This window comes from Dermochelys coriacea, chromosome 5, assembly GCF_009764565.3.
Source record: "Dermochelys coriacea isolate rDerCor1 chromosome 5, rDerCor1.pri.v4, whole genome shotgun sequence".
Lineage (NCBI taxonomy): Eukaryota > Metazoa > Chordata > Testudines > Dermochelyidae > Dermochelys > Dermochelys coriacea.
In genome coordinates, this window is record NC_050072.1 from 91,082,918 (window position 1) to 91,104,677 (window position 21,760).

The 21,760-nt window shown below is 45.2% G+C and overlaps 1 protein-coding gene across 6 annotated transcripts in view; it reads right to left on the reverse strand.

Annotated features, from left to right (window-relative positions):
* The window catches only part of DAPK1 (death associated protein kinase 1), a 136,631-nt gene extending 115,616 nt beyond the window's left edge, over positions 1 to 21,015 (reverse strand). The window contains exons 1-2 of one of the 6 annotated variants that reach the window (XR_006281258.1): positions 20,716 to 20,958; positions 20,005 to 20,175 (exon numbers count right to left, since the gene is read on the reverse strand). Coding sequence is in view for 4 of the 6 variants with exons in the window: in XM_038401325.2 (XP_038257253.1) it covers positions 20,005 to 20,066 (62 nt within the window). In the remaining 2 variants the exon portion in view is untranslated. Of the gene's footprint in view, positions 1 to 20,004; positions 20,176 to 20,321; positions 20,562 to 20,715 lie in introns of those variants that run through there. The other 5 variants (XM_038401325.2, XM_038401327.2, XM_043514289.1 and 2 more) reach the window with 5 other exon arrangements.
* Positions 21,016 to 21,760: the final 745 nt, after the last annotated feature.

The following is a 21,760-nucleotide window of genomic DNA, read 5'->3' on the forward strand; positions in this document are numbered from 1 at the left end:
TTTGCAGCTTTCATATCCAGTGTAAAGATACACTGTTGCATAAGTGAACTGTTTCAGTAATTTACATAACTATCATCAGGTCCACTTCCACTCCTACTATTTTACAATAAGGTTATTATAATGCAATACAATTAAAACTGACCAAAAGCTACATTTGTATGTCAGTATATTGAAAAAAGCAATTTAAGAGGTTTAACTTGTTCAGTTAAAAATAAATACTGTAAACTAAATGCATCCAATAATTGGTAAGAGTAATGTTTAAACTTTACTAATACAGTTTCGGCATAGCTCACATGAAACAGAAATAAGATATACATATATACAACAAAAAATAACATGAAATATCAGACTACCTACACTGTTAACATATTACAGTTATTTCCTCAGAGAGCTTTTCTAACATATTGAGATACCATATGTTGTCTTTAAGAGACGTACCATCTTGGTGTAAAAAAAGGAGAAAATATCCTGCTTAGCTGTTCCATTCATTTCAAAAGAGCTTTGAATCTGGTCCTTAGTAAATATGTGATAAATTTAAAAAGCAGCACATGCTGTATTATAACCTTGTATGATAAGTTCTGTCTTCTAGATAACATTCTGATAATGAACTTAACGTTAGTATGTAATATTTGTCATTCTTACAAAGTTATGGGTGTAGAAAAAAAATGTACATTAGGGAAATGGGCCCCAAATCTGCAAACACTCACACATATACTCCATTTTACTACCATGAATAGTCCCAAAACTAAAAGCACTACGTAACAGCTAGGTACTATTATTACTACTACTCGAAGTAGTAAAATGAAAAAAGTGTGTGTGTGTGGGGGTGTGTGTAAGTAAGTGTTTGCAGGATCAAGGCTATAGTACATCACCACATAATTAAAGAAAGCAATGTACCATGCAAAGAGAAAGATAAGGTGGTATATTTGAACCTTAATCTTTGCACTGTTATTCAATGAGTGCTTTGTTCACATCCGTCTAGTAAGTGTGTATTCTGTATTATATATCATATTTTAAAGAAATTAGCCCTTTACATCCCATAAAAAACATTCAGAAAGGGAAATATTTCTAAGTCTCATGTTAACAAAAAAATGGTGGGAGGGGCATGGGGGGAATGCACATGAAGCATATCTGACTCAAAACAGAAGACAGTGACACAACCAGGAACTTGTGGTGAAGATCTGTTACACCCTTTTTAAGATGTTTTGTTTTTGGAAAAGGGAAGCAATGGCACAGTAAGTATTGCTGTCTAACTTCATAAAGAAAAAAGAAAAGGAGTACTTGTGGCACCTTAGAGACTAACAAATTTATTAGAGCATAAGCTTTCTTGAGCTACAGCTCACTTCATCGGATGCATCGGATGAAGTGAGCTGTAGCTCACGAAAGCTTATGCTCTAATAAATTTGTTAGTCTCTAAGGTGCCACAAGTACTCCTTTTCTTTTTGCGAATACAGACTAACACGGCTGCTACTCTGAAACCTGTCTTCATAAAGAAAGAGTACTTGAAGAATCTCCCTCAAAAAGTCACTTTTATAACAATGGGTCCAGAAGTGGATCGGTTTTGGAATGGCTGTTGGATCCATGACCTGTGGAGGGGGATTCTATTTAGGGCACCAGGTCACTTATAACTCTTGCACTGCCCACTACTTCAGGACAATGAACAGCTTTTCTCTTATTCCACCCCTTCCAAATCATACCGCCCCCCCAACCTTTAAAGAAGTTAAACAGCTTGGGATCTACCATTTGTTTGGATGGTAATAAATATACGTGTAGGGATTATACAGCATTTTTGGAGTTTCCACATTTCATGGGGATAGACACCAAGAACACAAGTGCAGTTTATACCAGGTTTTAGTTTTATTTCTGTTGCACATTAATGCAGCCAAGCGACACCGTTGAAAGATGCAATAATTTGGTTAGATGAGTCTCCTTAAGATTACTCTAAGAAATTTTTATGTCAGTCTTCAGTAACTCTGGAAAATGAATGAATATTTGACAGAGCTTGAATAATTTACCAGTCACTTATTAGACGGAGGACTAGACCCGCCAGAGGTGGATGTGAAAGATAGGTGTGCAGGGGTTTGTGTGCTTACTGCTCATAGCTTTCCCAAACAGCAGCTGAGCAAAACTGATGAGGTAGTTTTGCACTACTTGCAGAACTACCAAGACATAGCTGTTATTCACTCTGTGGACAGCAGTGAAAACTATGATCCATAGGAAAAGTTTTTTATACTGAGCAGAAAATGATGGCTTGGACCCATTTTTTCCTCCATGGAAAACTTCTCTCTTGCTAAATAATCAGTGGGTAAGTGTATTTTTTTTCCAAACACTTGCTAAATGCAAGAACAAATTGACCAACCAACACAATTTACAATACAATGGCCCATAAAAAAAAATCCATTGCAAGAAACAGGAAATGTTTTGCTCTCAGAGATATTTTGTTCTTGGTTTAAACAAATCACCTTCATAGAATATAAAATAAAATTGCAAACAAAGCATAGTCAATTTGTCACAAATCCCACACTGAATGCCTGCTATATTAGCAACTTCCCTGCATAAGTTATGTATTTATGAGCTGTTAATTACAGCCAACTAATTGTCTGGCTATGCCACTCATTAGGTGTTTATTTACAGAATGCTCACTGACGATGAATATGACGAGTTTGGGATTTTTTTTTTGTTTATCCTTAATTACTTCCCAATCCCCATATGAAGGAATCCTTGTCTAGCTATTCTCCAGCTGCTTTGACCTGGAAAACACACTCAGACTGTTCAGTCATGGCTCTGAGTACCCAGAGCTAACCCCACACTCAGATTTTATTTGTCATTTCAGAGCACTTCTTTTATATGGTCTCCAATTGGCCACAACCACCAAAACATTCACACAATTTACTTAGGACAGCAGACAGACATGGTAGCTTTGGCCATGAGGTAACATCAACTTACTCATCATTGGCACAGAAAGCGATGTGAATACTATACTTCTAAAGGGATAGGAATGAGGAAGAAGAAAAACATCTTTATACATGCTGTTTTGGAATGATTTAGCTACTCTGTTAACACAACAACAACAACAACAACTAGTGCACTACATGCATACAGAAATATAATGATCCAGCTCCCTATAGTCCATCTGCTGTGATGCATGGAGAGAAACACTGAAGAACAGCAGAGAAAAACCCAGAAAGCAGCAAGAGAGAGTTGTCTTCCCTTGGTTTGCTCTCTCGTTCCTGGGAGCCTGCAGGAAGCTCCATTCTATCCCCATAGCAAATCTGTATGGATGGCCTAACTCCCAGGGAGGAACGAAATGCAAGACATGTCCAGAAATATACTGCCATACTATGGGAGTTAAGGCTCTAAGAAGCAATATTAACCCCCACTCCAACATGTCCACTCTGTGTGCTTGTGAAAAAAAAGTGAGGCGGGGATATGGTGCAGTGGTGATTTGGCAGCCACACATTCCTGGGCCTCCAGCAGGTGTCATGATGCTCAAATTAAGTGCTTTTGGCAAGCATTAAAATAGTTATTAAACAAAAAAATTGTTTCACTCTTAAGATTTGGTATTAGAATCCATCACCATAGCAATTAGGAAAAAAAACCAAAAACCAAGAACTCATCTCCAATGAAGAAGTCAGTACGAAGTCAGACACAAAGCTTCACTAAATTGGTGAAATAACATGGCTATAACTGACGTCAAAACAGAATGGAATATTATCCTATTGAGGTAATGGCAAAATTAAGTTCCTTAAAAGAAAATCCCTGTGTCACTGTAAGGGACTGCGGAAGACTTTGTTACGGCCTAGCCTGGGAACTTCCACTTTCTCGAGCCAAGAGGTTACTGTGGGACATAGATAGCTGCTTCGTTATTGTGGGATAGAGATAGTTCTTGAAGGACACAGATGCTTTGCATGGCCCTTCACCAGGTAGTAGAAAGCCCCTCTTTAAGAAGCACCTAACTTTATATTTATGAGCTGTTTCTGTGTAATGATTATTAATGCTGACTGACTGCCCCTCCATCGGACTCCGTCCCAGGCAAAGCTCCGGTGTTCCCCGCCTCCGTGACTGCAACACTTGGAGTCCCCGTTGCGGGTGGGTCACTAACCTTCAATAAAGCCAATAACTCACAGCTGTGTGTAAGCCTCGTTTTTCTCAAAGTATTCCTGCCAGGCCTGTGGTGCTTCGAGCACCTTGGCCCAGAACATTTGGCGCAGCGAGCAGGGTACTCTGAGAAGTGATACCGCTTTGGCTGAAGGTAGGGGAATTGGGGAAGCCGTCACTGTCCCTACAGCGCATACCCGGATGGCCCTTGATGGAGCGCTGGGGGCTGGTAGCGCGGGTTATGGCCGGGTGGGCTGCCCTGGCGGACTGGCCGGAGTTTCAACAGGCTGCGGGGGGTTACGCCCGTGCAGCTGGTTGAGGGATTACACTGGTTGCAAGCGAACTGGCGCTCTGGGACGGAGCGGCGGGTGATGGGGGAGCTAGGGTGGCTCCGCCTGACCGCCGTCCGGGCCCAGGATGAGGAGGTGCTCCGCTTACAGCGGGCACTGGAAGGGAAGACTCAGAAATGCACGGCGCAGATGGAGGCCCGGGCCGTGGCTCAAGAAGTTGTCACCTCCCAGGCGGAGCGCGCCCAGGAGCCGACATGACACTGCGAAGTGTTGGTTGCCCGGGTAGTGAATAAAAGGCGCCTCAGGCACGGGCGGCAGCCGGTCACCACCGCCCAGGTGCGTGCGGTGACCACTGCCCCCTCCTGAGACCCCGAGACTTGGGATGGGAATATTTGGGACTCCTCACCCTCTGATGGGGGGGAGGAGTCCCCTGCTGTGGCTCTGGCGCGCCCAGTCCGGGAGTTGTGGGTGTAAGGAGGCGCCCTACAACCAGAAGTTGTCCGCACGTTTAAAACGAGTGAGTTGCAGGAAATTGTGCAGACATCCCGACAGAAGCCCGGGGAGAACGTCCTGCAGTGGCTTGTGAGGGTCTGGGACAATGCAGGTAATACGGTTTTGTTGCTTTCTTATGAATTTCAACAGTTGGGGGTCCTATTGCAAGGCTCTCAGGTACGTGCACAATTGGCAAACCTGCCGTGGCCGCAGGCCGGGGGGGCAAGACATCTTGTTGTACCGCTGGCTGGCGGTTGCAGTGGAGGAGGCCTAGCCCTCGGTGGGGGAGTTGGAGGCACAGGCACACACCCTGGAAGACCGTTCCGGAAGGGGTGCAAGCCCTCCGTCATTTGGGAATAGCCTGGGCTGTCTCCATGGGCGGGGAGATGGGGCTGGACGATGTACCAGTGACAAAATCGATTAAAGCCATAGTGTTACACCTGGCCCCTGATGAGTTAAAACCTTCCCTCCTCGCCGTCGTCATGGCAGAGAATGGGTGCATGGGAGACTTGGCAGCCACCCTTATGCAATTGGAAGCCATCTTGGCAGGTGCTAGGCCAAGAGCCATACGGGCTGCAAAGGGGCAGCAAGGTGGGGGGACAGGAAAAAGGGGAGTTGCGGGTGCCCCGGAAGACCTTGTGGCTAGATCCCTTACAGGCCGGTGTCCCTCGTGAGGAAATCAATGGAAAGCCGACGGCGGACTTATACAAGCGGTGGATGCAGCTGCCTCCTACCAAACGTAGTGCCGGAGGAAAAGGGGAGAAGAGTGTGGAGCGAACCAAGCCCGCAGAGCCCTCTGCTCCGCCAGCCGAGTGGAAACTGCCGCGGCCATACTGAGGGCGTGGCAGGTCCTCCATTCCAGGTGTCGCGGCAGCCACACACGGGAGGGAGGCTGAGGACCGATGCCCCCACGTACCCCTAGCAATTCGCTGGCCGAGGGGAGGAGTCCAACACGTGTTGGCGTTGATAGGTATGGGCGCTGAAGTCACCATCTTGCACTCCGTGCAGACCCAGGGCCGAGCCACTGTCGTTAAAGGCCTCGGAGGAGCGGAGACCCCGGCGTATGAGGTTACTGTCACTGTGACCCTGGGGAAGGCTCCCCCGTTCTGGGCCACTGTTTTGGTGGCTGCTATTGGAGAATACATACTGGGCATCGATGTCCTGCAGGGTCGCTCTGTGGATACCCAGTAAGGCCTCTTCACGTTCGGACATCCCCGGTATGTAAGTGCGCCTCGGGTATGGGAGGTACGGGCATTGACAATCCTACGGGGCTCCCCTCCTTGGGAGCCTGTGGTGTTGCCTCTCCCAACTGCTGTAGTATCTAAACGACAGTATCGCCTCCCTGGAGGGGAGGGGGAGATCACCTAGACAATCAGCGTGCTGTTAGAGGACAAGATTATTCGGCCCACCTTAAGCCCGTACAATAGCCCCCTTTGGCCAGTGTGGAAACCGGATGGGACTTGGCGTATGACGGTAGACTATCGCGAGTTGAACAGGGTCACCCCTCCGCTGATGGTGGTCATGCTGGATATGGTGACCCTGATTGAGCACATCGCAGCAGCTGCCTTGCCCTGGCATGCTGTAATTGACCTCGCGAATGCCTTCTTTTCTATCGCCATTGCCCCCGAGAGTCAGGAGCAGTTTGCCTTTTTGTGGCAGGCCCGCCAATATACTTTCTGTGTTCTGCCACAGGGCTGGAAGCACTCCCCAACTTTTTGCCACCAGTTGGTGAGTGCTGGCCTTGCCCGAATACGGCTGCCGGACGTGGCCCGTTGTTACCATTTCATTTACGACGTGATGGTATCCGGCTCTTCCTGTGAACTGGTGGCGGATGCGTTACATGCAGTTGTTACTGGCTTGGAGGCGTGCGGATGGACTCTGAACCCGCAGAAAATACAGGGCCCCGCTCATACAGTAGTCTATCTAGGTATTACGTGGGTGGGACCAGATGAGCAAATTCCTCGGAAGGTGCAACAAATGGTGCAGGGTTATCCCCCACTCCAGACGAAGAAAGAGTTGCATGCTTTTCTCGGTCTACTTGGGTTCTGGCTTGCCTTCATTCCTCATCTAGCCTTCCTTACGCGGCTTTTGCAGGCCTTAGTATGAAAGGCGGCACCCTGGCAATGGCAGCGGAGCCATCAAACTGCCTTTGACCTGTGTAAAGAGGACCTGCTCACTCATGCTCGGCTCCACGCTCCACAACCTGGGGTCCCCTTCGAGCTCGAGGTCTCCGCGGTGGCGGACATGGCCTCTTGGGGGCTATGGCAGCAGGTAGGGGCCCAGCAAAAGGAACCGATCGGGTTCTGGTCCCGTATGTTGAAGGAGATACCCCCTTGGATAAACTCCCTTGGAAAATCAGATCCTGGCGGTGGTCTGGGCGTTGCAGGATACTGAGCGCGTAACAGGCCCCACCTCGGTCATCGTGAGCACGCCCATTCCCCTGGGGCACTGGGTACGGGCAGAAACAGCCCAAATGCAGACAGGGGTTGCACAGAGCGCAACCTACTTTAAGCGGAAGCATTACCTGCAACAGTGCATGCTGCTGGGCCGGCCCTCCCTTTCTACCCACATGCCCTGTTACCGGGGGCCGTCACGTTCGAGCATATGCCCTCCCTCACGGAGGAGCTGCCCCCAGTGGAAGACCCCGTGCCCGCCTCTCCATTAGAGGAGGCCCCCTCGGTGGACCAACTGTCCACCGAGGAGCAGGGACATGCATGGTTCACGGACGGATCAGCCTCCTATACAGTGCAGGGAGCCAGGCAATGGCGGGCCAGCCTATGCCCCCTATGCAGATGTCATGGCAATGGCTTGGGGAACGGCCGGCTCCAGCCAGTGGGCTGAATTGCGGGCTGCCACCCTAGCAATTGAGGGCGCCCCATCACGGGTTTACCTTTATTGCGGACCTGGATAACTGCGTGGGAGGTGAAGGGCTGGGAAGTTGCAGGCCAACCCCTGTGGGAAGTGGTGCTCTGGCAGCAGCTCCTCCGCTATGCCCAACGGGCCCTTCTGGCTGTGCGACATGTAGACGCCCACACAAAGGCTAAAACCTCCGAGGCCCACAGGAATACAGTGGCCGATGCCATGGCGCAGGGGGAGGTCTTGCAGCTGGCGTAATGGTACAATGTGGAAGGAGGCCACCAAGGAGCCCGAGCAACGCAAATCATGGCCCTTCCGCCAAGGCGCATCCCTGCCCTTGGCAGCCTGTCGGACGGTTCATGCCAGTTGCCCAGTTTGCTCCTGCTTGGCGCCCATTGCCCTCCCGGGACCAACCAGCAGAATTGCTGCAGGGCTGCAGGTCCCTGTCAGGATTGGCAAGTGGACTATATTGGCCCCTTGCCTCAAGAGCGGCGCTGGCAGTATGCCTTTACGGCTGTGGATATATATACTGGCCTGCTGTTTGTATATCCCAGCACCATCGCAGTCGCAGTTACTATGTTGGCTGCACTACAGCAACTGTGCTCCCACTATGGAGCTCCACGCACTCTACAGAGCGACCAGGGAACCCACTTTACAGACCTGGGCTGCAGACATGGCAGTGGACTGGCACCGTATACGCCTACAGCGAGCAGCCTTATTGAGCGCCTGAACGAGCTCTTGAAGGATCAGATCCGTCGCCTCACCCCCACCCATACGCTCCACAGGTGGTCTGGGATGCTGGAGCAGGCTGTCTGGCTACTCAACTTTCGTTCGTTGGGTGGCCAGACGCCCTTCCAGCGTCTTGTCTTTCCCCCTGCTGTACATGCCCATCTATGGGGGAGTCTCATACAGGCGCCGCGTGTGATCGATCCCGCGCAAGGCGTAATTACCTTTTATGCACCACACTCTTATGCCCTGCAGCCCGGACAGGAGGTGAACCCCTGGTCCGCTCAGTCGCAGCTCCAATGTGAGCCACCACGCTTATTTTTCATCACTCCATTGATTTCAGGCTTACGATTTTATACCCCGTATTGGTTAAGTTCGGACTGCTCGTTGGGCCCCTCTCTTGCATCAGCGCTGCAACAGAGCCACTGCAATGGGAGCGAGGGGAGGCCCTGTGTAACCTGTTTCCTTTACCTCCCGCAGGCCTAGAAACCAACGCCCCAAGCGAGACCGAGTGGCACATATTGGTTAATGTGTGGTGGACGGTACCGCAGCAGGAATCGCAAGCCGCCGTAGTCCTTACCACCGGGGAAGGATGGGCATACATACTCCCGGAGGGGGAAGACTATCCTTACATGGTCTCACTCTCCCGCTTGTCACAGCGCTCCTTATGAGTCTCACCGCTGAAGGAGCTGCCACCTCCTCCGTGAACGCCTGGTTGGTGTTAGCCCAAAGTGCTGTTAATGCAACATCGTTTTGCTTACCGCATACGTATGCTGTGGGTGCCGTGATGGAAACCTGTTTCATCGGTGTCTGCACCGACCTGACCCTCGTGCAGCACTATTCTTTACTGAAGACAATTGATAAGACTATTACATATATGGATTTGTATGCTTTGGGTCCCACCCAATGAATAAATAGACGCATCTAGATTATGTTTCGTCTGGCCAATGTAACTGTTGCCTTTTTTTTGGATGTTCTTTGTAAATGCCAGGCACGTTGGGGCAGATCACACCAATGTGGAGTTAATCTGTAATGAAAGCACTGAGGTTTCATTTGCATACGGGCATATGAAATTGCCCACAGGATGGTTTCTCTTATGTGGCAGGACCGCTTATTCTTTCATTCCAGCCAATAGTTCAGGGGGCCCCTGTGCCCTTGGCCATGTGGCCCCCCTCGTTTTTCCTCATCCTTCACAAGTCTCTGCCCGCCACCGGAGAGACACCATCCCTCTTGACTCCACCTGTAAAGCCGATGTGACATTATTTTCCGAGGCCAAAGCTGCGGCCCTTGCTTTTTCGTTGATTGGCATTCCTGCGTTGGTGGTGCATAATTATCATGCGGTGGAACATCTTGCGTGTGCTGTCGTGAAAGCTATCAACCTGACCTCTACAGTCCTCGCACTCCTTTCACACGAGTAGGGCGAGGTACGCCAGGGAATGCTGCAAAATAGGCTAGCTATTGATTATTTGTTACTCCGACATGGCCATGCGCGCCAGGAGTTTGCTGGTATGTGCTGCTTTAATGTGACGGACGCTGGGCCCTCCATTGAGGCCGATTTATAATGACTCCGTCAGTTGGCGGTAGGGATCTGCCAACAGCAAGGGGACACCTGGCTTTCGTCCTGGCTCTTCACGTTACGGGGTTGGGCCGCCCATCTTGTTCAAGGCCTACTTATTGGCCTTATTTGCCGCCTTTGCGGCCATGACCTAGTTTCCCAGTGCTGTGTGCAGTTTTCCCTGCGCACTGCATTCTCATGGTCCTTAGCATCGCTCGAGAAAGCGAGGGGAGGAGTGTAAGGGACTGTAGAAGACTTTTTTACGGCCTAGCCAGGAATTTCCGCTTTCTCAAGCCGAGAGGTTACTGTGGGACATAGATAGCTGCTTTGTTATTGTGAGATAGAGATAGTTTTTGAAGGACACAGCTACTTTGTTATTGTAGGAGATAGTTCTTGAAGGACAGCTGCTTTGCGAGGCCCTTTGCCAGGTAGTAGAAAGCCCCCCTTTAAGAAGCACCTAACTTTATATTCATGAGCTGTTTTTGTGTAAAGCTTATTAATACTGACTGTCTGCCCCTCCGTCGGACTCTGTCCCAGCAAAGCTCCAGTGTGCTGGGTTCCCCACCTCCGTGACTGCAACGCTTCCCCGTTGCGGGTGGGTCACTAACCTTCAATAAAACCAATAACTCAAGCTATGTGTAAGCCTCGTTTTTCTCAGAAAACTCCTGCCAGACCTGTGGTGCTTCAAGCACCTTGGCCCAGAACAGTCACAAACACTATTTGTTTAAGCAGGGAAGGTATACAACCAGTATACCTTATGCACTGATTAAATGAAACCGAGGACAGTCCTGAATTTAAGAACTGGGTTTTATCCTGTCATTTAACTAAAAAAATATACTGTAAAGGCTAAATTAGCTATTCTTGTTGCTCTTGCAAATTGAATACTATTGCCTGAAGCAAACATTTTCCTTCTAAGGCCTCTCTCATGCAAACCATTTTTCATTGAGTTCAGTGCCTCTACACAAGTCATATTACCCACAGATTCAGGTCCTAGCCTTTAGACTGTAAGATCTTCAGGGTAAGGACTGCACCTTCCTACGTTTGAACCATGTTTAGGACACTTGAGAAAATATTTATTTAGATTTAAACAAACATCCACACAAGAGCTCTAGGCACCATAACAATTAATTAGGTTCAACCACATAATTTTGACCAACAGAGGGGGGAAAAGAAGGGGGGAAAAACACACAAAAACAAAAAAACCCAACCATACACAGGGTAACAAGTTAATTCAACCAGCCCACAAAACAAAAACAAAGCCAGTCCATCTGGCTGCGATGGGATTGGAGATTCTCTCTGTTGAAGAGCATCCTCCTCCTCCCTCCCATGGAGTACCTATTGGTGGTGGGGTGCAGGGCCAGGCTTCAGGTTCTAGCAAGCAATACAACCTGCACTGCGAGGACTAAATTCTGTTCGCCTTATGCACATAAATAGCCCGAGGGAAATCAATGGATCTACATGCACAATGAAGATAAGCAAAAGAACACGACTGGCCTTAAGACTAATATTTATATTTCTTCTGCCACCCTCTTCTTAGCCCTCCCTCACTTATGAACAGGCATTGATTAAGTGAAAGCTAACATATTGCATCATATGGCAAACCCATAATCTAATCCTGATTGCAATTTGAAAGAGTTTCCGAGTAACTATTTCCAGTTTCTCCTTCCCCCATAAGAGAAGAACTGCCTGAATTTACATCCCGCCCTGATAGCATACACAGTTTTTGCAAGCTTGCTTGGATGCCTAACCAAGCCAGGAAAAAAAAAAAAAAAAATCTGTTCAGTATGTGCTGTATAAGCAAAAGAAATTACATCCTTGAGCATCTGCAAGAAGAGATATGGATCCTTAAAAATACAAATTAATGAAAGTGCCAGTGCATTACTAACACACCAGTTCCTGCACTGATTGTACTTCATGGAGCCAAACCAAGAAAAATAATTCAAGAGACATTGTTATCCACTTCCTGAAAAGTTTAAATTTTAAAAAAGTTCACACATTTAAAATTAAGGGGTAGAATAAGCAGTATGCTGCTGTAGTTTTAATTATACTGCATCATAAACCAATAAAGCAGATTTTTTTTTCTTTGAGAAGTAATTGCTTGGTGGTGCCGTTTAGTTTATTTCTGAAAATGACCTGTACCTCTTGTGCCTTTCACATAGCTACATATCAACACATTTTATAAGGCAACAGATTATCAACCAGTGGTACTATATGCTGACAGTCTCATTCAGACATCAACAGCTCACATACACTACACAGTTTATTATTCACTTTTGAAGACTGCATTTCAAGACACAGCTCAGAGGGATGGGAAAGGAAACACACAAAGAACTCTTTTCCATTCCTTTTTCCTTGCCATCATGCTTTCAAGATTATACAGAGATTTCTTCCCCACTCCCACTCACAAAACCACAGGGTCCAATCGATGGCAGAAGGAGCAGGTCTTTCACTTGCTCAGCCACAAAAGATGGGCACAACATAGAGCAGTTTAACATTTCTTCTGACTGATGACACCTTCTCAGAAGATTGATTGCGTGAACAGTATTTGTATACAAAACATCTGAAAAGTTCTAGGCTGTAACCTGAGTTTAGAACCTTCAAACTCACTAAAGAAAAGTGAAGACCTCTTACTATACTTAACACCTACTTCATTGCTAAAGTATTTATAGACTTCTTAGAATTCCCAGATATCATTCAATTTATGACAATACAACAGTACTAGCAGACAGAATTGTATTACTACAAGAATTATCCTACAGAAATAGAGCATGCTACTGATGCTTAGGTTATGTAAATTCTACTAATATGCTTACAAGACATTTTTCCCTATTACTTGCAAATACAGACATATTCTGTGACTTCTGGATTTAAGCATTTTGTTCACACAGAAATTTTTAAGGTTGGTACATACTTCTGTATCACTTTTAATACGTAACCAGAGAGGCTACAAAAAGATTACACTGGAGGAGAACTCTGAAGGGTAATTTCTCATAGCTAAAAATTTAAGACTTTATATATAATGTTATCTTGTAGCCTTCCTACATCATCTCTCACATTTCTCCTTTTTATGTCTAAATTAAACAGTGTTTTTTCAATCTGCTTTTTATTCTAGATCACAATTACATTATAGCTACATTTTAAAAAAAAATCCCTCTGGCACAACAATTTTGAGCTAGTACCATTACTATGCAATTAAGATAAGCCTGACAGCTTTGAAGGGAAGAAGCAAATTTCTCAAAGGAATATCATATGTTACAAATTTTAAAGGGAAAAGAAGTGACATTGCATGGTTTCAGTACATCAACCGGTTAAGAGTTTAAGTTTCCAATTTTCAAAACCGTCACTGAAGGTCAAACTCTATTTGCTAGCAAAACTTAATCTGTTCAAATATCCTTTCACCATGTTCCTAATAAGAGAATGCAATATAGTTACTATAAGCTGACACTCAGGAGATGGACATTCTCTGCAATTTTAAGAGTGGAATATTTTCGAAGATTTGCACAAAGCATGCATCACTTAAGGAGATATTTGCCTACCTGCAACAGGCAGACTAACATCACAGCAAAAATTTGTTTTCACACTGTCTCCAGACTATTTACTCACACTATTGAATACAAAGAGATAAAATAGTGTCTTCTTAGGTTACTTCTACACTAATAGTGCTACAGTGGCACACTGCACTGATGCAGCTGTGCCACTGGCTCACTTCTGGCTAAGACGCTCTAAGCCGTCAGCTTAATTACTACATGAGAGGCGGTTGGTGGGGGAGTGCTGTCTACACCATCGCTTAGCTTGGTATAATTTACATCGCTCAGGGGTGTGGATTATTCACATAGGCGTATGGTTATACTGAAGTAAGTTCTAGTTTAGACAAGGTCCAGATGTGCAAACAAAACATCATGATAAATAGACAACTACTTGTTCTCTCTTTCATCATGTAGCAGACTGAAGATAAGGATATAGAGAATTCATCAGTGACTATAGTGAAGTATCAGACACCTTGGGTAAATTAAAAATAGCAACTGTCAGCAGCGATTCCTCCTCATTTCACGAACCAATGAGCACATATAGCCTGATTTTCAGCTATACCAAGCACAGACAAATCTAACTGACATCAATGAGACAGGCAGACAATCAGCACATATCTGAATCACACCCATACCTTCTTGAGAGTTTTAAATCTAAAGTATTTCTTTTTTCTGATGAGACAAAAATTTTTGGTTTGTATATTAATTATTAGAATGATACACTTAAGAGAAAAAAGACCGGAAAAAAAACAGTGTAACACAAGGCAGTTAGGGGAAAAAAGACCGGAGAAAAACAGTGTAACACAAGGCAGTTATACTGTTTTTTCCCCGGTCTTTTTTCCCCAAGTGTAACACAAGGCAGTTACCTTATTTAAAAGTATATTTTTATTTACCTCACGGGTGGGCCCATTTCCTAGTAGATGCTTATTAGGCACCTGTCACTTTATAACTTTATTCCCACTACTTTTAAAAAAATATTTGTTTTATTTTAAAAATGATTAAAAAAAGCCTTTATGCACAAGCAGTTTTCACAAATTTGTGTTTGACAACTATGAAGTCTTACAAAATACATTTTATTTAAGTTATTTTGTCAGGTTTTTTTTAACATACTGCAATACCAATACATTTTCTCTACCTAGAAAAAGAAGTGACATTGTAACAATTTAAGGGCTTGTCTACACATACAGTGCTGAAGAGTGCATGTGCTGAAGATGCTCTATAATGACGGGAGAGAGCTCTCCCAATGGCATAATAAAACCACCTCTGAGAGAGGCAGTAAATATCTGAGGAGAAGCTCTCCCACTGACATAGCGCTGTCCACACTGGTGCTTATTTTGGTGTAATTTATGTCGCTCGGGGAGGGGGGAGCGCGTGGTTTATTCACACCTGAGTGACAAATTATGCCAACATAAGCTGTAGTGCAGACAGTGTAGCTTTTTTGGGGATTTCACAAAAATAATAAAAACAAGCTGCAGAAAAAGTCATTATAGGACAATGGACCAAATCACACCCAATTTAGGTAAACAGGGATGTAGCTATAGCTGTACTCTTGCTTTGGTAAGTTGTCACTAATTAATTAAGCAATACCTCCGGTATTGAAACTTCCATCAACAAAGACAAGCCTATCTTTATGGAGGCAAACACATTTTGATAAGTCCATTAAATTGGAATATTAAAGTTTGATCAGCAGTACTAAAATAATTCATCTCATAGTAAGCACGCTGTAATTCGGCAAACTCATACACCAACAAAAGCATTGGAACTGGATAAAAGTAGAGACTACAGAAGAGTATTTAAAATGCATGGTCACACAGCTTGCAACTGCAGGCAGAATTTAAACGAACAGAAAAGCTTCAGTAAATTTGTTGCTCTTTCACAACAATTGGCATCCTCTCTAGAACTGAATCTGCATCAGCCTTATGAAATTTCATGGTTAGATGATTGATTACTATGTTGTTTATCCCTTATATAGATGTCATAAGCAAGCTTACTTAAATTTGTATTAGAGAAAAAACTTTAGTATACGAAATGAAACATGTGCAACAATTGAGAGCAGAGTTGTTTTAATAGACGTTTCTGATAAAAAATAATATTTGATCTGGACATCTCCCAAGATTGTTCTACACATACACACACATTTAGGATAATGCTAGATTAGCCAACAGGCACAGGAATAAATCATGTACAGCTGAGACAATTACAGGGGATCCCATAAGTATCAATACTTCTGGGGTCCTTTATTTGCATTTCCCACATCCCCCTTAGAATAAAAATACACCAGTAGGATGATGAAGCAAAGTTTACTATTCTTGGGTAAAGGCACTGTGGTCAGTAGTAAACAAACTAAGAAGTGTTTCTTCAGCCAGGGCATACTGCTATTCCTTACATTAGCTCGAAATATCTATGGATTTTATGACAAGCCAAGATGGTTTTAAATTGAAACTAATAAAGGAGGTTTAATTTATGCAATGCATTTAGCAATACATTTTTAATGGATCTTCCTCATTAAAATAGTAATTTTTAATTTTGTAATACTTCTGACAATAACTATATGATAAAAAGGAAGAATCAAAGTATTTTACAAGTAAAAATAGAATGCTGAAAGAGTCCTTAATTTGAAATTCATTCAATGAGCCTGAGGGGACCTGTATAGTGCCTTCTCAAAAGGTTTTCGAGGTACTTTATGATCCCTATAAATAAGCACACCATATTCCACTTGAACTATTAAAATCAGTGCATTCATTCACCTACCTTATTTGTGACTGCCACACACACTACCTCTAAATAAGGGGAGAAACAGGGTGGCTTTGCAAGACTACAGCCTCCAGCATTGCCAACCCCCAGTGTTAAAAAACTATGAGTCAGGCCCCAATCATATTGGTTTAAAAATAATAAAAATGGGGTCCTTCCTATTTGCCTTCTGGTTTTTGAGCCTTTAGGACTCACATTTGCAAGCTTTTATTTGCAACCATGAGGGCTGAAAGCTTAGTTAAAAAAAGGAAAGCCGTGATTCTCACATAACTCCAGAAACCAGTATTATAAGCAGAAATACCAACAATCTAGAGACTCATGATTAAAAAGATAGAAGAGTTGGCAACACTGAAAGTAGTAAAATATACTGAAAGTAGTATAGATCTGGGTCTCTAGGAGGTGATGGTGAGGACAAAGTATTGGACAATCAATTCTTGTTTCGTCTCATCTAAATAATAAATGTATTTTCTTATTAAACAAAAGTGCTGCAGTGCTTTTATACCCTCTAACCACAAAACATTCTAGTTTATTTTGACCACAATTATGTTTTTATGTAAACAAATATAGCTGAAGTTTTTGCATACACGTCCTACCACCTGATGATGTTCCTTCAACCAGCCTTGTTATATTGCATTTCGTTTATTTTACCCTCAAAATTTAGTTTTTAAAAATGTAATCCTCTAATTCTTCAAGTATGAATGCAGGTAGACTGAATACTAAGGGATCATTTACATACAGAAAAGTTAGTGGCAGTATGCAATACATAGTAGAAAAGTAGATTAAAAATGGTAACATGAGGTTAAAAATGGACAATGTCCAATTTATTTTGTAAACAAATTCAATTACCTAATTAGTAGCATCTTAACTGCATTTTAATAACCCCATTTACTTTTTTGAAAACTATTTTTGCTATTAACATTTTGCATTTCTCTCTGCTTGAACAAGAAAGAAATTTAGTTTCACTTTTAGATACTCAAGCTGCAATAAGAAAAGGAGTACCCGTGGCACCTTAGAGACTAACAAATTTATTAGAGCATAAGCTTTCGTGAGCTACAGCTCACTTCATCGGATGCTCACGAAAGCTTATGCTCTAATAAATTTGTTAGTCTCTAAGGTGCCACGGGTACTCCTTTTCTTTTTGCGAATACAGACTAACACGGCTGCTACTCTGAAACCTGTCAAGCTGCAATGTTTGGTTTCCAAGCATTGTAAGGAAAGTTCTTATTAAAATATAATAATTTCCCTGGGAATTAAAAAATATCCTAGAAATATTATCTTTGTCTTAAATTTTGTACAAAATAATCTGTATTCGGGACCAGATTTTATGCTCCCTTTAAAGTAAATGCAAGAAAAACTGCATATTTACCTGGACCATAAAACTTCTCGATTGGCTGTTAGACCTTGTTTTGTCCCTGAAAAACCTTCACAACACAAACCAGATAGAAATCTAGGCGCTCCAAAGGTTTTATTGTGGTGTTTAACATTTACTGTGACTATGTAAATTCCAGTATGTGAAGTTTATAAATTAAACTAGCCCATGCTACACCCACTGAATTAATATCTTATTCTTACTAGCCCAGATGATTACAGCTCAATGCCAGAATACTTCACATGTTCTTGCCAAAAACCACAGGAATCAAGTCAAGTGACTTAATTCAGGCCACACTTAATATTTAGACCACACACACACTTAACTTATCATAAGTGCATCGTTTAGCCTCACATAAGAGAACATTTTTAAGCCTTTTAATGTACTATGGCCAAGCTCTCATGCACACAATAGAATGAATTAAACAGATTTATTCTTTTTAAATACTTGCTTCTATATATATGGAAAAAAGAACTTGTTACAAAGAACTTTATGCAAAAATTCAATTAACGTGCGTCTGCTGTCTGTGGCAATGCAGGAAAGTTTTACACTAGATAAGATGATCTAGCTAAAAGTTATCTTAAAAGGACTTCACTGTATTTTCTACTGAAGTGCCATGTTATCAATAAGAAAAAAAAAGACAGATGTTAGGAACACGAGAATTGCCAGCCTGGTTCAGACTCAAGGTATAATCTAGTAGCCAGCCTTAGATGCTTCTGAGGAAGGGGTATCCCCCAGTAAGCAGCTGTGGGATCATTTCCCTCACAGATTAGGTTTCATCCTGGTCCCTAATAGAGATTGGCGTAAACCCTGAAGCATGAGATTCAATATACTTTTCAAAATTTGTTAGCTCTACCGGTGAACGTTTTTGTTTGTGCATACAGAGTACATATGTATTCACAATGACATAATCAGGTTAAGTTATGCCCCTTACAAAATTTACATTTAAATTGCTAATATTTTGATTGATTGACTAAAATTATACAATATTTACTCCAGATTCACTGGGCCAGTAACAACAAACTTTAAAAAAAAATCCTGCAGTTCACAAAAGACAAAACACAATCCGAACCTACACACAATTGACTTCATTTAGCATTAATCTGAAGGCTCTTAAACGCTAAAGAAACTACAAACACTAGCCAACGGTTTGGGCTTGCTATCGAAAAGCTGTGGCAGAAGTCGTGCATTTAGTAGCATTCAACAAATAGGCTTTATATAGACAGTGTTAAACCTACAGCTCTTAACTACTACAAGTCTCTTGATCTGACTTTTTTTTCCCCACTTGGAACAGAATAATTAAACACATATGCCTTGAATCTTCATTAAACAGAGAACAGTTAAAAAAATTAGACGGATTCTCCCATATCTTTATATGGGGAGTACCATTTTGGTTTTAGTAAAATAATTAAAGATCACATGACAGATATACAGAGCTTCTAAAATGCAAAGTGGATTTCTCTCTGTATACAAACAATATATTGCAATTTAAGTTATCTGTTTGAATAACATACATCAAAGCACAAACACAAAATTATTTAAGAGCCCTATTTAAAATCTCAGACGCATGTACATACAGACTGTTAGACATATAAATATGAAGTTAGAAGGTATTAATTAGCAATTATCAAGTTCTAAATTCTTATTAGTTTGAATTATTTAAGACAGCAACATATGATTGTTTAAAGTCACATTCCTTATTTGAATTATACCTTCTAGAACACACTGGTATCTTAAAGAAAATAAGATAGGACAACATGACTATGTATAGGAACAAGTAATTAAATCTGCAGGCATTCTCTAGATCTAGGTCAATACATTTTGCTTCAGTCCATAATAATGAATTTCTGTAAGACTACCAATCCCATTAGGAGTCCCTTAACCTGTGTTGATCACCTCATTTTTCTGTATTCACACTCAGGGTATGTCTACCCTACAGCCACTACAGTGGCACACCTATGGCTCTGCAGCTGTGCCACTGTAGCGCCATAGTGTAGACACTTCCCCCATTGATGGAAGGGTTTTTTGTGTCATTGTGGGTAAACCACTCTCCGAGAGCCCGAGCTAGGTAAATAGAAACATTCTTCTGTTGATCTGGTCAAGTCTATACAGGGGGTTAGGCTGCCCTAACTATATTGCAGAAGGCACAACGTTTTTCACAACCCGAGTGACGTAGCTACAAAGCTTTGACCAAGCCTCACACAAAAGCCCCCTCCCCATATTATAATACCATTAATAGGGATATTAATCACTAGATTCCTTTCACAATTTATGATGTTTTTTGGCCAGCTTGACAGCCATTTACAAAGACACTGTACAATCTTTCAGGACCTACTGTACCTGCCAAGTTCTTCTCCAGTATCATAGTAATCATCCAGATTCTCCTGCCTGAAGGCAGTCATGATAGCTGTCACCCTTCAGAAAAACCCAGCCGACTTCAGCACTTTTTCCTTCCAGCTCATCACCACATCTCTGTAGTATCCAGTGACACTTCATGCATTACCGTGCGCCCTGGAGAGAGGGGAGAAGCAGGTGAGCGCCCGGGTTTGTAAGGGGGCTGTGTGGGGTGGCGCACATCACACACGCAGACAGAGCGTAGCAAATCTCCCCGCTAAGGTTACACAGAAATCCCCACGGGGATTTAAGGGATTAATCACCGAGCGCGTGGGGCCCCGAATCCCTCGCTCTGCTCCGCGCAGAGCGGAAGGGCCCAAGCCCCGCGTCCTCTCCCGCACGGAGCCGAAGAACGAAGCCTGCGAACCGCGCCTCCTAAGCCCCGGCTCTGCGGCGGGCACATGGGCAGGAGCAGGAATGCGGCCGGCAGCCTCCTCGGCTCTGCCCTCCGCTTCTCCCCGCCTCCCGGGCAGGCACTTCCCCGCCGCACGGACGCCACGCTCCTCAGAGACTCCCCCTCCGTTACCCGGCCAACGCTGCCAGGCGGCGGCGCCGCCGGGGCTACCGCGCCTCCATACGCGCCAAGCTAGCAAAGGCGAGGGGCGAACCCGCCCAGGCGGCAGGGACGCCGGGCATCCCCGCGAGCCGCCAACGCACCTGATTCCCGGGCGCGGGGGGGGGGGAGGGGAAACGCCTCTTGCGCCTAGCGGCAGGAGCCTCGGCCTGTCCCCGGCCGGCAGAGCTGCCCGAGGGGGGAGCCCCCCTCCCACCCCAGTCGTGCTGCGGCAGGGCGAGGGGACGCGGCCGCAGCGCCGGGAGAACCCGCCTCCCCCCAGCGCCACTCACGGCCGCCGCCGGCAGGAACTGGGACGCGGCGCCAACCTCCCCGCGGCCCGGCGTTCGCTGGAGCCGCGCGCAAGGGAGCCGCGCAGGGCTGGGGAGCGGGGCTCCGCAGCGCGGCCAATGAGAAACCGCCCGCCGCCGCCGCGCCGCGGCCTGCCCCGGCTGTGGGGCGGGGCCGCCGCTCGCTCCCAGGTGCGCGGCCAAGGTGCGGGAGGCGCCGGCTCTGGGGCTCTGACTCCCGGAGGCTTAGCCCCGGGCGCGGTAGAGCAGGTTGCTCGCGGCGGAGCCCGCTGGGATGCGATACGGGTGGGACTGGGGAGCAGAAAGGACCCCCGGAGAGGACTGTGGAATCTCGGGGCGGTTGAAGCGAGAGCCGGTGCTCGGGGGTGGCTGTTCACCCTCCCCTCTAATTCAGGGGCAGGGCTGCCCTTCGGCTTCAACTTCTAGGGGGCAGGTGCAGAAACCCCCTAGAGAAGTTCTCCCTGGCTCCTGCCTTCGCTGGCCCACTGGAAGAGCTGCCTTCCTCACAACCCCAGAAACCCCCTCAGTCCTCAAAGCAGTTCACCCTGCGGCCCGACCCCCGGGGTGTATGGGACTGCCCCTTGTGGAGCGACCGTGGTGGCAGGCAGGTTGTTGACTCTCCTAAGAGCCAGGTTATGAGCAGCCAGGGCACAAGGAGGGAGGGGGGGGGGACCTAAGGAGTCTTCTCCTCTAGTTCCCCTCTCCCCCCCCCCTTTGCACGGTCCAGACAATGGCTAGTCAAAACAGCAGCCCATCCATAAGCATTGCTCATCATCTGTTGTCCCTGTAAAAGTTATCACCCCAAAGGACATGGTGATGAGGCAAAGCCCTGCAGGGC